The 14,767-nt window shown below is 48.7% G+C and overlaps 1 protein-coding gene across 1 annotated transcript in view; it reads left to right on the forward strand.

Annotated features, from left to right (window-relative positions):
* The window catches only part of KCP (kielin cysteine rich BMP regulator), a 97,933-nt gene that overhangs the window by 16,189 nt on the left and 66,977 nt on the right, over positions 1 to 14,767 (forward strand). The window contains exons 4-11 of the mRNA XM_033162530.1: positions 2,203 to 2,340; positions 3,727 to 3,995; positions 5,060 to 5,243; positions 6,964 to 7,031; positions 7,896 to 8,066; positions 8,927 to 9,023; positions 12,511 to 12,593; positions 13,445 to 13,538. Of these exons, the coding sequence (XP_033018421.1) occupies positions 2,203 to 2,340; positions 3,727 to 3,995; positions 5,060 to 5,243; positions 6,964 to 7,031; positions 7,896 to 8,066; positions 8,927 to 9,023; positions 12,511 to 12,593; positions 13,445 to 13,538 (1,104 nt within the window). The remainder of the gene's footprint in view (positions 1 to 2,202; positions 2,341 to 3,726; positions 3,996 to 5,059; positions 5,244 to 6,963; positions 7,032 to 7,895; positions 8,067 to 8,926; positions 9,024 to 12,510; positions 12,594 to 13,444; positions 13,539 to 14,767) is intronic.

Genomic DNA, 14,767 nt, shown 5'->3' on the forward strand with positions numbered 1-14,767 from the left:
TCTCCTTTCTTGCCACTTGAGCCACGGGTTCGAGTCTTGCCCTCCAGAGCAGCAGAGAACAATCTTGCTCCGTTTTCCAGGCCTTGCGATATTGGAAGGTGGCTCTCCTATCTCCTCTCAGTCCCAACTTTCCCAAGCTAAACGTACCCAGCTCCTTCAACCGCTCCCCATCAGGCTTGGTTTCCAGACCTTTGGTCATTTCGATCGCCCTCCTCTGCGCACCTTCCGGCTCATCGATAATCTGCAGTGCCCCTCGGCCTAGCCTATCTCGCAGGGTTGTTGTGCGAATAAGATGGGGAGGAAGAGAGCTCTTTGGAGGAAAGATAAAAGGTAAAGGGACCCCTGACCATTAGGTCCAGTTGTGTCCGACTCTGGGGTTGTGGCGCTCATCTCGCTTTACTGCCCAAGGGAGCCGGGTCATGTGGCCAGCATGACTAAGCCGCTTCTGCCGAACCAGAGCAGCGCATGGAAACGCCGTTTACCTTCCCGCCGGAGTGGTACCTATTTATCTACTTGCACGTTGACGTACTTTCAAACTGCTAGGTTGGCAGGAGCAGGGACCGAGCAACGGGAGCTCAGCCCGTCGCGGGGATTCGAACCGCCGACCTTCTGATCGGCAAGCCCTAGGCTCTGTGGTTTAGACCACAGCGCCACCTGCGTCCCTTTAAACCGAGGGAGCACTGTACCCAGACTGCAGACTGCAACCCTCCTAAGTTGCAGAGAGAAGCTTCCCCTGGGTCAAAGTTTGCCAATGTGGTTTTCTAGATGTTTTCGGGAGAAGTCCAGCCACATCATCCCTGGAAACCAAACCCAACAACACGAAGGAATAAGGAGGAAGGTAGCTTCATGGTTTTCCCAGTAGTAATGTATGGAAGTGAGAGCTGGACCATAAAGAAGGCTGATCGCCGAAGAATGGATGCTTTTGAATTCTGGTGCTGGAGGAGACTCTGGAGAGTCCCACGGACTGCAAGAAGATCAAACCTATCCATCCTTAAAGAAATCAGCCCTGAGTGTTCACTGGAAGGACAGATCCTGAAGCTGAGGCTCCAGTTCTTTGGCCACCTCGTGAGAAGAGAAGACTCCCTGGGAAAGACCCTGATGTTGGGAAAGATGGAGGGCACAAGGAGAAGGGGACGACAGAGGATGAGATGGTTGGATAGTGTTCTCGAAGCGACTGGCATGAGTCTGACCAAACTGCGGGAGGCAGTGAAGGATAGGCGTGCCTGGCGTGCTCTGGTCCATGGGGTCACGAAGAGTCGGACACGGCTGAACGACTGAACAACAAAGCTTCATTTGCTGTAATTTTTTTATAATTATTATTATTATTATTATTATTATTATTTGTACCCTACCCATCTGACACGGGTTCACCAGAAGCGTCTTAGTCATGCTGGCCACATGACCCGGAAATGGAACGCTGGCTCCCTCGGCCAATAAAGCGAGATGAGCGCCGCAACCCCAGAGTCGGACACGACTGGACCTAACGGTCAGGGGTCCCTTTACCTTTACCTTTACCATCTGACTGAGTCGCCCCAGCCACTCTGGGCGCCTTCCAGCACATACAGAAACATAATAAAACACCAAACATTAAAAACTATAAGCTAGACCTCCTTTCCCCCAAGGCTGCGTTTTGGCCCACTTCCTTTGATTTTAAGAAATCTCTAGGCTGTCAGTCGGTAGAGCATAAGACTCTTAATCTTGCCGTTGTGGGTTTGAGCCCCACCTTGAGAAAAAGATTTCTGCATTGCGGGGGGGGGGGTTGGACTAGATGACCCTCGGTGCCCCTTCCAACGCCACAATTCCATGACATCAGCAGGAGGGTGCCGCTTAGCTGTTCCCAGGAGTGCCAGCTTGGCCCCGCCGCGATGTGTGGGTGCCTGCGGCCACGGGTGCATGTCCCTGGCACTGAAATTTGTGTGTACCCGGCCCCATCATGGAGAGTTTTGTGGGTGCTCTGGGCCCCAGGGAGTTGGTACCTATGGCCATCCCTGCCCTATGCATTGCCCACACCTCCTCCTGAAATCTCCGTCCCTTTTCTGGCCACAATTCCTGCTCTCTCCCGCTCAGTGTCCCCCCCCCTTTCCCCTCCTCCCAACTGCTGGCAAGGCGCTTCCTGAGCCATCCATGCATCTAATCAGCATCTCGGCTCTGGCTGCCCCCCAACTCGCCCCCTTCTGCTCATTAAGCGCTTCTGGCCTCCAGCCCTCCTGGAAGGGTCAGCCGGGCAGGAGGAATTGCCCAGCGTCTGGGCCCACACGCACACGCCCCGCTGGGTCCCCGGAAGGGAGGGGTCGAGGCTTCACAACCCCGCCGGGTGCCCCCTGATCCAAGCTGCTGGTGGTGGGTCAGGGGGGTCCTTGTGCAAGATGGAGGTCAGGCTGTGGGGCAGAGGGGGGCAGGAATCCTGCTGGAGATGGAGGGGCAGCGAGAGGCCGGGCAAACAGCTTTCTTCTTCTTCTTTTCTTTCTTTTAATTTAAGGTTTCAGAGGGCAAGGCAAGCGATCAAAGGGATGCAGCGTTTGGGATTTCTTAGCTTAGAGACAAGCCGAGAAGCAGCATGGCAGAAGCTCATAAAATTACACCCGGCGTGGGAATCTCAGGCTGATAAAAGTATTGGCTCCGGCTGAGATGGCAAAGTTAAGATGTTTCCATTAGAGAAAAACCAATGCCGACATTTGTTAAGGATTGATAATTCCTTGTGGACGTTTTGCACGGAAGAGAAAGTGAGCTGGAAAATTGAATAAATACTGGTTTATGGAAAATAGAAGGGTTGGATTTTAAGGAATGAATATCATTTGTAGCTGCAAGCCCGAGAGCCAGGAGTCCTTTTATTCCTTTATATCTTTTTGTTTTTTTTCCTTTCTTCCCCTTTTCTCTTTTTTTAGTCAAAACAAAAAAAAATTCCTTCCAGTAGCACCTTAGAGACCAACTAAGTTTGTTCTTGGTTTGAGCTTTCGTGTGTATGCACACTTCTTCAGATACACTGAAACAGAAGTCACCAGACCCTTATATATAGTGAGAGAGTGGGGAGGGGTATTACTCAGAAGGGGGGTGGGAATGGGTGATAGGCTGATAGCTGTGGTAAACCTGTTGACGACTGCTAACGACTGCAGTTGGTCTTACAGGAAAAAGCAAGGGGTGAGATGGCTAAAAATAGCTTTGTCATGTATCATGAGATAAGAATCCAATGTCTCTATTCAGACCAGGTCTCTCCATGGTTTTAAGTTTGGTAATGAGTTGCAATTCAGCAACTTCTCTTTCCAGTCTATTTCTGAAATTCCTTTTTAATAAGACAGCTACTTTGAGATCTTGTACAGAATGTCCTGGGAGATTGCAGTCGTTAACGGGGTCTGGTGACTTCTGTTTCAGTGTATGTGAAGAAGTGTGCGTGCACACGAAAGCTCATACCAAGAACAAACTTAGTTGGTCTCTAAGGTGCTACTGGAAGGATTTTTTTATTTTTTATTTTTGACCATGGCAGACCAACACGGCTACCTACCTGTAACAGGTTTTTGGCATTTGAGAACCAAGGTATCACTGTATCTGCAATCCTGAGGACTAGAAACACGGGTTTCGGTTTAATTTAATCCACATGGTCCTGGTTACTGGGCCCAGTACCAAATGCCACCCTTGCAGAAGCAATAGCTCCATCTCCCAAGAGGCTATCACTCCACCCCCTTGACCATTCTGCTTGCCCTTTTTTCTCTCCTTTTCGCTGACCCGCAGAGCCAGACCTCCTCCCTCTGTCCTACACCGCAGCTGAGGAGCGCTATGTGGATCTACCAGACGGGCATCTGCCTGAGCTGGACTCTCTGCCGCCCCTTGAGCCACCGGCCTTGACTGACATCCGCCACTACCAGCGGGAGCCCAGCGAATCTGACTTCCCGCCGCCGGGACCAGGGAGATCTAGCGCAGCCAGCGCAGAGGAAAGGATACGGCGGCTGGAGGAGCTGGTGGACGGGCTGGGGACGATGTTGGACATGGTTAAGGAGCAGGTGAGGGGAGCTCAGATCCCACCACACAGAATTTTAGAGGGACCCAGGGGTCATCTAGTCTAACCCCGTCTCCACATGAATCTTGTGACAGCAGCATTTTTGCCATATATCTGTTCTTTCACTGCTTAATTACCTCCAAAAGACATGGGAAGGAGCCTTAAAAAGAGGAAAACTTTGGTAATATGGCATACTGAGTGAGGGCAACATTTGGTGACTGCCACACCCCAGCTACATATTTCTCATTTTCACAATTTTGGTACTGAATACTGATTATGTGCGTGTAAATGAGAATAAACAGACTACGAAGCCATTTTAGCGTGGTAAAAACACTTACATGCATTTGCAGCCTTCTAGAAGCTAGGAAATAGGCAATGGCACCTTTTGTCCCTGTTAAAATAAGGGAACTGGCCTTCCCCCTTTTGTCCCTGTTGCTGAGAATGAACCACATGTTTTAGCTGAAAAAGAATTTTACTTACATTTCAACGCAGGCAGCAAATACGTCAAAGTAGTATGCAGCTGAAAAGACTTCTTAGTTACGAAAAAAGTGGAGCTCACATCACTGGCTGGAAAGAAGAGAGCGAAAGCTCAGGCAGGAAGGAAGTATATAAGATTGTCTCCTTTGTTAGAAATCCCCTCCAAAGCATTAAGGAATTGATCTCATTTAGTCTCTCTGATATTGATTCAGAAATGCTGTGAGTGTCAGCTCCTCATGTGCCTGTCTGGCAATCATGCGTTTGTGATTTTGACAGGAAATCCCACATTTTCACCCTCCAGTGTGGTGAGTCGAGCTTCCCATAAGTGCTGCGTTCCACACGTAACGGGTCCAAGTTTCTTTATTTTGCCCGCTGACAATGAGGACTAGAAACTTGTGTTTTGTTTTGTTTCTTAAAAAGCTTCGTTTCCATAATAGCAGTTTCTACCCTGAATATCCTGTATATCAAATGTAATTCTTTCATGGGGGGGGGGGGACGGGGCCTTGTTCTTAGGACATCCTCCTCCCCTGTCAGCATCCAGAGTATCACCCCTCCCGTCACCCACAGTGTCCCCCGTCTTTCCCTCCCCAGAATTCAGACCTGCTGGGCCGCGTGAAGTCCCTGGAGGACTGTGAGTGTCGGCGGCCAGCCTGCCTCTGGGAGGGGCGGCGCTATGAGGACGGCGCTTCCTGGGACCGAGATCTGTGCACCACTTGTGTGTGCGCGCATGGCAAAGCAAAGTGTTCGCTGCGCCACGACCAGCCTCGCTGCCTGGGTGAGTTTATGCAAGGGCTTGGGTTATTATTACATGCAGCTTGGGTTATTATTATTATTATTGATAACAACAACAACAACAACAACAACAACAACAACAACAACAACAACCCACTCATCTGTCTGGGTTTCCCCAGCCACTCAGAATATTGAAAACACAATAAAACATCAAACATTAAAAACTTCCCTAAACAGGACTGCCTTCAGGTGTCTTCTAAAAGTCAGGTAGTTGTTTATTTCCTTGACATCTGATGGGAGGGCGTTCCACAGGGCAGGCGCCACCACCGAGAAGGCCCTCTGTCTGGGTCCCTGTAACTTCACTTCTTGTAGTGAGGGAACCGCCAGAAGGCCCTCTGAGCTGGACCTCAGTGTCCAGGCTGAACGATGGGGATGGAAATGCTCCTTCAGGTATACTGGGCATTTACAGCTTTCAAGGTCAGCACCAACACTTTGAATTGTGCTCGGAAATGGACTGGGAGCCAATGTAGGTCTTCAAGGACCAGTGTTATGTGGTCTTGGTCACTGCTCCCAGTCCCCAGTGTAGCTGCCGCATTCTGGATTAATTGCAGTTTCCAGGTCACCTTCAAAGGTAGCCCCACGTTGGTGTCAAAATGTTGGTGTCAGTCCTTTGCGCCTGCCACAAGAGATGGTGGATTGGGCCCCATGTGAGGTGGAATGGGAGAGGAAGCAACCTGCCTTCCTTTCAGTCTTCCATGCAGGCCATGATCCACGGGGAAGGAGTTTCTAATGGGCTCAGCGACAGAGCATAGAATTATAAGAATGGCCGAGTTGGAAGGGAACCCAAGGGTCAAAATCCCTGCAGCACATTATTGGATTTATAATAGCATATCTAAGACAGTTGCATATTAAAAAACAGTTAAAGGAATTGTTAGGTTTTGCACCTAGGCAGGATGAACCAGATGCACAAATATAGGATGGGGGACACTTGACTTATTAGCAGCACACGTGAAAATGATCTCTTGGTGTTGGTGGACCACAAGCTGAACATGAGTCCACAGCGTGATGCAGCAGCAAAAAAATCTAATGCTATTCTAGGCTGCATCAACAGAAGTCTGGTGTCCAGATCAAGGGAAGTCATAGTTCCACTCTATTCTGCCTTGGCCTGACCACACCTGGGATACTGTGTCCAGTTCTGGGCAGCACAATTTAATAAGGATGTTGACAAGATGGAAGGTGTGCAGAGGAGGGCAACCAAGGTGATCAAGGGTCTGGAAACGAAGCCTGATGAGGAACGGTTGAAGGAGCTGGGTATGTTTAGCCTGGAAAAGAGGAGACTGAGAGGAGATATGACAGCAATCTTCCAATATCTCAAGGGCTGTCACAGGGAGGAGGGAGCAAGCTTGCTTTCTCTGGCTCCAGAGGGCAGGACTTGAACCAATGGCTTCAAGTTACAAGAAAGAAGATTTCGACTGAACACCAGGAAGAACTTTTTGGCAGTAAGAGCCGTTCAACAGGGGAACGGTCTCCCTTGGAAGGTGTTGGGTTCTCCTTCCTTGGACTTCTTTAAGCAGAGGTTGGAAGGCCATCTGTCTTGCATGAGATTCCTGAATTGCAGGGGGTTGGAATAGATGCCCCTTAGGGGTCCCTCCCAACTCTGTGATCCTATGATTCCATCATTGCCGACAGCTTTGCCACAAGAAGAAATTCAACAGGTGCAGTTTCTCCTCAGTGCTGACCTTCTTCCCCCTCCCCTCTTGCAGGCTGTGCCGACGGCCGGAAGGAAGGGGAGAGCTGGAGCCCGGAGCCGTGCTGGAGCTGCCGCTGTGAGGTGAGAAGGGGGGGCCCTTGCCAGGATGACACCCAACCCCGCAAGGATCTGCCTTGCCTCTTTCTGGTGCCAGTTGCCACGAGAGCCCCTTGATTCCACTGTGGGCCATAGTGGTGTATCCCTATTAGGGAATTCCTCCGCCCACTAGGGGGTGCTACCCCCCACCACTGGACTAGGGGACCCTCACATCGGGGCCATAGCCCAGGTATGCCCCTACAGATGGCACGAATGTGACGCTGTCGGGGAAGAATCCCATCAGGACGTTGCCCAGACAGAAAAGTATACACCAATTGTTAACAGGTTATTAACAGGTTAATTCTGTGTCCAGGGCAGCTGTTTATCAGCTCCATCTGGTACGCAGGATGAGACCCTCCCTGCCCGTGGACTGTCTCGCCAGAGTGGTGCATGCTCTGGTTATCTCCCGCTTGGACTACTGCAATGCGCTCTACGTGAGGCTACCTTTGAAGGTGACCCGGAAACTACAACTAATCCAGAATGCAGCAACCAGACTGGCGACTGGGAGCGGCCGCCGAGACCATATAACACTGGTTTTGAAAGACCTGCATTGGGTCCCAGTACGTTTCCGAGCACAATTCAAAGTGTTGGTGCTGACCTTGAAAGCCCTAAACGGCCTCAGCCCAGTATACCCAAAGGAGCGTCTCCACCCCAATCATCCAGCCCGGACACTGAGGTCCAGCTCCGAAAGGGAATCCCCCCACCCGCTCGCACCCTGTCCCCCCAAAACAGTTCTTCTGTCAGGATTCAACCTCAATCTTGTCAGGATTCAACCTCAATCTGTTAGCTGCCATCCATCCTCCAACTGCCTCCAGGCCCTCACGGTAACGCTGTGCCTTCTCTACCTAGGATGGCAAAGTGTCCTGCAAGAGAGAGGACTGCTCCCCTGCTCCATGCCAGCACCCCGCAACCCCTCAGGGGAAGTGTTGCCCAGTGTGTGGAGGTTGCTTCTACAAAGGGAACCTCTTGAAGGATGGGCAGGGATACCTGGAGGAGCCATGCAGGCATTGCATCTGCCAGGTGAGCGTGGAGGAAGGGGTGGGTGCTGATGGGTCAATGGCCCACGGCTGAAAAAGGTTGCTGACCCCTGAACTAGATGACCCTTTGGGGTCCTTTGCAACTACAATTTTATGATAGGCCTGCAGCAGGCCCCTATTGGGCAGCAGCTGTGACATGATCATCAGCACCAAGCAACACTTACACCATTCCTGCCATGTCAAAGGCCTGGAAACGATGCCTTATGAGGAATGGCTTAGGGAGCTGGGTATGTTTAGCCTGGAGAAGAGAAGGTTAAGGGGTGATATGATAGCCATGTTCAAATATATAAAAGGATGCCATATAGAGGAGGGTGAAAGGTTGTTTTCTGCTGCTCCAGAGAAGCGGACACGGGGCAATGGATTCAAGCTACAAGAAAGAAGATTCCACCTAAACATTAGGAAGAACTTCCTGACAGTGAGAGCTGTTGGACAGTGGGATTTGCTGCCAAGGAGTGTGGTGGAGTCTCCTTCTTTGGAGGTCTTTAAGCGGAGGCTTGACAGCCATCTGTTAGGAATGCTTTGATGGTGTTTCCTGCTTGGCAGGGGGTTGGACTGGATGGCCCTTGTGGTCTCTTCCAACTCTATGATTCTATGATTCTATGTGTTCACCACTTCCCTGAATTTTGTGACCACGTTGGCGCCCCCATACAAATCTCTCCTCTCTCCGACCTCAGAGCATGGGAAGTCAAACAAAGATTTATGATTTGGCTTAATATTTGGACTGTTTGATTATTTTGTAATTCGGAATGTTTTTTTAATGTGGCCTTTATTGGATTGTTAAAATAGAAAACTTAATAAATATTAATTTTAAAAAAATCTCTCCTGTCTCTGCAACTCTCCTAGGCAGGCAATGTTCGGTGCCAATCACCCAGTTGCCCAGAGCTTTCATGCCGAGAGCGATACACGCCGCCCGGGGAGTGCTGCCCGGTTTGCCACCCTGGTAAGGACTCAAGGAAATGCCCCGAGAGCATCACTGGGTGGTTGGTTTGTCGGTCGTTGGACCTGATTCGTTTGCGCAGAGTGTTTCCTCTTTATCAAACATTCATCCTAGTTGGTGTAGAGCAGGGATGTCCAACTGATTGATCGTGATCTAACGGTCGATCGTCACAAGGTGTCCCTGGTCGATCCTGGCCAATTGCGGGACCCTCATCGACACCCATCCCCCTAAAAAGGTTTTTTTAAAAAAGCTCAACAACTTTGCTCAATCCAGCGGGTAGATTGCTGGCAGTTTTTTTTTTGTAGCGGGAGTCGATCGCAGTCTCTTGGACGTTGACATCAGGAATCACAAGACAGAGAAACCAGTAGGAGAACACTTCAATCTCCCAGGACATTCTATACAAGATCGCAAAGTAGCTGTCTTACTACAAAGGAATTTCAGAAATATACTGGAAAGAGAAGTGGCTGAATTGCAACTTTTTTTCCCCCCAAAAGAATTTACTGGATTTTAATAACAGAAATACACAAAACACAAATGCATACACTACAAAAACCACACAAAATACACACAAACAAAACAGTTATTTACTCATCCTTATCCTCTTTATAATCCTAAACTTGGGACTTCCTCACATCCTCTCTTTTGCGTTCATTTCTATTCTTCTTTAGTAACTTTGTAACATTGTTAAATCTACTTTCTTGCATCTAATCTTAGCTTTACAATTATAATCCACATATCTTAAATCCCAAATCTTACTCTTATCAAATAAACATCAAATTCCACATCTCCACTTCTTTTATCCTCTCTTCATTTAACTTTGTAATTGCAACTTATTTTGTTGTTGTTTAGTCGTGTCCGACTCTTCGTGACCCCATGGACCAGAGCACGCCAGGCACCCCTATCCTCCACTGCCTCCCACAGTTTGGTCAGACTCATATTGGGAGCTTCGAGAACACTGTCCAACCATCTCATCCTCTGTCGTCCCCTTCTCCTTGTGCCCTCCATCTTTCCCAACATCAGGGTCTTTCCCAGGGAGTCTTCTCTTCTCATGAGGTGGCCAAAGTACTGGAGCCTCAACTTCAGGATCTGTCCTTCCAGTGAGCACTCAACTTATTATACCAAACTTAAAACCATGGAGAGACCTGGTCTGAATAGAGACATTGGATTCTTATCTCATTATACATGACAAAGCTAATTTAGCCATCTCACCCCTTGCTTTTTCCTCTAAGACCAATTGCAGTCGTTAACGGTCGTCAACAGGTTTACCACACCTATCAGCCAATCCCCCATTCCCACCACCATTCTGATAATACCCCTCCCCACCCTCTCACTATATATAAGGGTCTGGTGACTTCTGTTTCAGTGTATCTGAAGAAGTGTGCATGCACACGAAAGCTCATACCAATGACAAACTTAGTTGGTCTCTAAGGTGCTCTTGGAAGTTGGACGTGCCTGGTGTAGAGGTTATACGTCTGCCAGTGGTCCTTCAAGCTGCCTATGGCATTTTCTCTTCACTTTCCTTCTGCAAAAAGTCTGAGGTTGTTTGGTTTTTTAAAGTGGGTACTCTGCTCCAGAGCACTTCAGTCGTGCAATCCTAAATATGCTGGCATGCGACAGAATCTCTCCTGCAAAATAGTTCTACCAAAGCAGTTATTGCTGAATCCCTGCCCGGTTTATAAGTACTATGTCGATCTTGGCTCCAAAATCCTGGGCTCTGGGATAAGGCAAGGGAGTGAGGGCTGCATGGGTAAAGGACACAATTTTCATCATCATCGTTATATGTTAAATTATCAGTCACTCTTTCATGCCACAGCAGCTCAAAGCAACATACAATATTTGAAGCAAAAAATACAGGCATATGCATCCATTAAAACCAGCATGAAATCAATCTAAGAAACCATTCTGTTTTTTTAAAAAAGAAATTAAAACATCTCACCCAAGCAAAAGTAGTATCCAGATATTAACGTAAAGTAACACATTTCCATACCAAAATAAAACGTAGTAAATAAATATCACATGGTTCCAAGTGACAAAAGTGGTTTTACCTTGTTGTTGTTGTTGTTGTTGTTGTTGTTGTTGTTGTTGTTCAGTCGAAGAGTCGTGTCCGACTCTTCGTGACCCCATGGACCAGAGCACGCCAGGCACCCCTATCCTCCACTGCCTCCTGCAGTTCGGTCAGACTCATGCCAGTCGCTTCGAGAACACTGTCCAACCATCTCGTCCTCTGTCGTCCCCTTCTCCTTGTGCCCTCCATCTTTCCCAACATCAGGGTCTTTTCTAGGGATTCTTCTCTTCTCATGAGGTGGCCAAAGTCTTGGAGCCTCAGCTTCAGGATCTGTCCTTCCAGTGAGCACTCAGGGCTGATTTCCTTCAGAATGGATAGGTTTGAACTTTTTGCAGTCCATGGGACTCTCCAGAGTCTCTTCCAGCACCATAATTCAAAAGCGTCAATTCTTTGGCGATCAGCCTTCTTTATGGTCCAGCTCTCACTTCCATACATCACTACTGGGAAAACCATAGCTTTAACTATACGGACCTTTGTGGGCAAGGTGATGTCTTTGCTTTTTAAGATGCTGTCTAGGTTTGTCATTGCTTTTCTCCCAAGAAGCAGGCGTCTTCTAATTTCGTGACTGCTGTCACCATCTGAAGTGATCATGGAACCCAAGAAAGTAAAATCTCTCACTGCCTCCATTTCTTCCCCTTCTATTTGCCAGGAGGTGATGGGACCAGTGGCCATGATCTTAGTGTTTTTGATGTTGAGCTTCAGACCATATTTTGCGCTCTCCTCTTTCACCCTCATTAAAAGGTTCTTTAATTCCTCCTCACTTTCTGCCATCAAGGTTGTATCATCGGCATATCTGAGGTTGTTGATATTTTTTCGGCAATCTTAATTCCGGTTTTACCTTATTGCTCCATTAAAAAGGTAAAGGGACCCCTGACCATTAGGTCCAGTCGCGGATGACTCTGGGGTTGCGGCGCTCATCTCGCTTTACTGGCCAAGGGAGCCGGCGTACAGCTTCTGGGTCATGTGGCCAGCATGACTAAGCCGCTTCTGGCGAACCAGGACAGCGTATGGAAACGCCGTTTACCTTCCCGCCGGAGCGGTACCTATTTCTCTACTTGCACTTTGCCGTGCTTTCAAGCTGCTAGGCTGGTAGGAGCAGGGACCGAGCAACGGGAGCTCACCCCATCCTTGCGGGGATTTGAACTGCCGACCCTCTGATCGGCAAGCCCTAGGCTCTGTGGTTTAACCCACAGCGCCACCCACGTCCCTATTACCTTATTTAAAAGTTCAGTTACCTTGATAAAAACATTGCCTTGTTGCCTGCCCTCTCTGCTTGTCACCGATCTTACTCTTTTGCAGGTTTTAATTTTCCATGAATGGTGTTCTTGTTCCCTCCCTGTTTTTGACAAATAGTAATTCTGGCAGCAGTTAAGAGGCGATGCATTAATCCCCTGCGTTCGCCTCACCTCTGTATTTTTTGCCCAGGTTGTGAGTACGAAGGACAGAGATATCAGGAGGGAGATGTCTTTGCAGCCTCCTCGAACCCCTGCATGAACTGCTCCTGCCTGGTGAGTGGGTGGAGGGGAGGGCGGAGAGCCCGGCTGTACCATATAACAAATTATCACAGTGGTAATAAAACCATACAATAAAAACAATTCAGTAGTTGAAAACAGGCATTGTGGATAGACCTATTCTCAATTACCTGCGTAGGCCTGGCGGAATCGAACAGTTTTCTGCCGCTGCTTGAAAGTTGGCACTGAATCTCCAGTGGCAGAGAGTTCCACAGGACTGGCCAATGACACGAAAGGCTCGGCTTCTCGTTGTTGTCCAATGAGCCTCACCAACTTCAGCCAGTGACGCTCCTGCAGACGATCTCGGTGATTGATCTGGGATAGAAGATTTCGAGGCTGAGGCTGGGAAGGTTTAGGGTGGGCCAGTAATAGCTACCAGCGGGAGGCAGCCCATAAGCCAAGCAGCAGGATCAGGCCCATCCCGCATTTAGCACACAACGGTATACTGCCTGTGGACTTGGAGGTTCAATTCAACTGTTGCACCTATCCCCCCGTTTATTTTTATTTTCTAATAAGACGCTGAATGATGCTCGGTGGGAAGTGATAAAGGTTCACCCAAGCATGTGCAGGGTGCATTTTGATGAGGAAAAGAAAAGACACTCTGCACATGCTCAGGTGAACCTTTATCACTTCCCACTGAGCATCATTCAGTTGTTAGGAACAATTGCCACTGGCCCCCACGTACCTCACTTCCGAGTCAAAGGATGCAGGAATAATTTGGCAAAGTTGAGCAAAGTTGGCATTTTTTGAGGTTACCCCTCTGGGGGGAAGGAGTTTGAGACAGACCCCATTTGGGGGGGGGGGAAGGAGGCCCCCACCCACCTACCCTGTTCCGTTTTTCCCTGCAGAGAAGCCTGGTCCGGTGCCATCCTGTCCACTGTCCGCCCAGCCGCTGTGCCAAGCCCAACCCTCAGCCTGGCCATTGCTGCCCTGTCTGCCCAGGTGAGTGACTCGCCATGAACAAAGTGGAGCAGGTAGAGGAACCCGGCTTCTCTTCCGGATCCTGCAAAGAACCAAGAGGGGGTAGGAGTTCCCTAAACTGAGCCAAGACTGAGCCCCAGGAGGTGTTTTCCTGTGCCCCAGGAGCAGCTGAGTTTTGATGCTGATGTTTGCCTGCCGGGCAATATGTTGTTGTTGTTCAGTCGTTCAGTCATGTCCGACTCTTTGTGACCCCATGGACCAGAGCACACCAGGCATGCCTATCCTCCACTGCCTCCCGCAATTTGGCCAAACTCATGCCAGTTGCTTCGAGAACACTGTCCAACCATCTCATCCTCTGTCACCCCTTCTCCTTATGCCCTCCATCTTTCCCAACATCAGGGTTTTTTCTAGGGATTCTTCTCTTCTCATGAGGTGGCCAAAGACGTAGGACAATATATTACCTACCTCTTAAAGCTAAAGGTAAAGGGTTGCGGTGCTCATCTCGCTTTATTGGCCGAGGGAGCCGGCGTACAGCTTCCGGGTCATGTGGCCAGCATGACAAAGCTGCTTCTGGTGAACCAGAGCAGCGCACGGAAATGCCGTTTACCTTCCCGCCGGAGCGGTACCTATTTATCTACTTGCACTTTGACGTGCTTTCGAACTGCTAGATTGGCAGGAGCTGGGACCGAGCAACGGGAGCTCACCCCGTCATTGCGGGGATTCGAACCGCCAACCTTCTGATCGGCAAGCCCTAGGTTCTGTGGTTTAACCCACAGCGCCACCTATCCTTAACCCCCTGCAAATGTGCTCCCCCTGTAAAATAAATAAAAAAGGACTCAGATGACACATTAATTTATTATCTATTTTGTAACATATTATTATTATTATTATTATTATTATTATTATTATTATTATTATTATTATTATTATTATACTGCCCTATACCTGGGGGTCTCAGGGCAGTTCACAGAATAAAATCAAGATATAAAACCACAAAATACAAAATAAAAACAACAATCCAATAGGCCCCCCCAGGTAATTAAAAAACAAGCAAGCAAACCTCAAAGCAGTTTACGGAAAAAGATATAACGGTAAAATGATTGCATCAGTAGAATTAACAGCAATGATTGACGAGCCGTGAAAAGTTAAGAAAGCAATAGGCTAAAAACCGGATTAAAACTAGCACCAACTTTTCTGAACCCCTGCACAAAAATATTCTGTTAGCAAGCTCTGAAAAGGTACCTGCCTGG

Source organism: Lacerta agilis, chromosome 10, assembly GCF_009819535.1.
Source record: "Lacerta agilis isolate rLacAgi1 chromosome 10, rLacAgi1.pri, whole genome shotgun sequence".
Lineage (NCBI taxonomy): Eukaryota > Metazoa > Chordata > Lepidosauria > Squamata > Lacertidae > Lacerta > Lacerta agilis.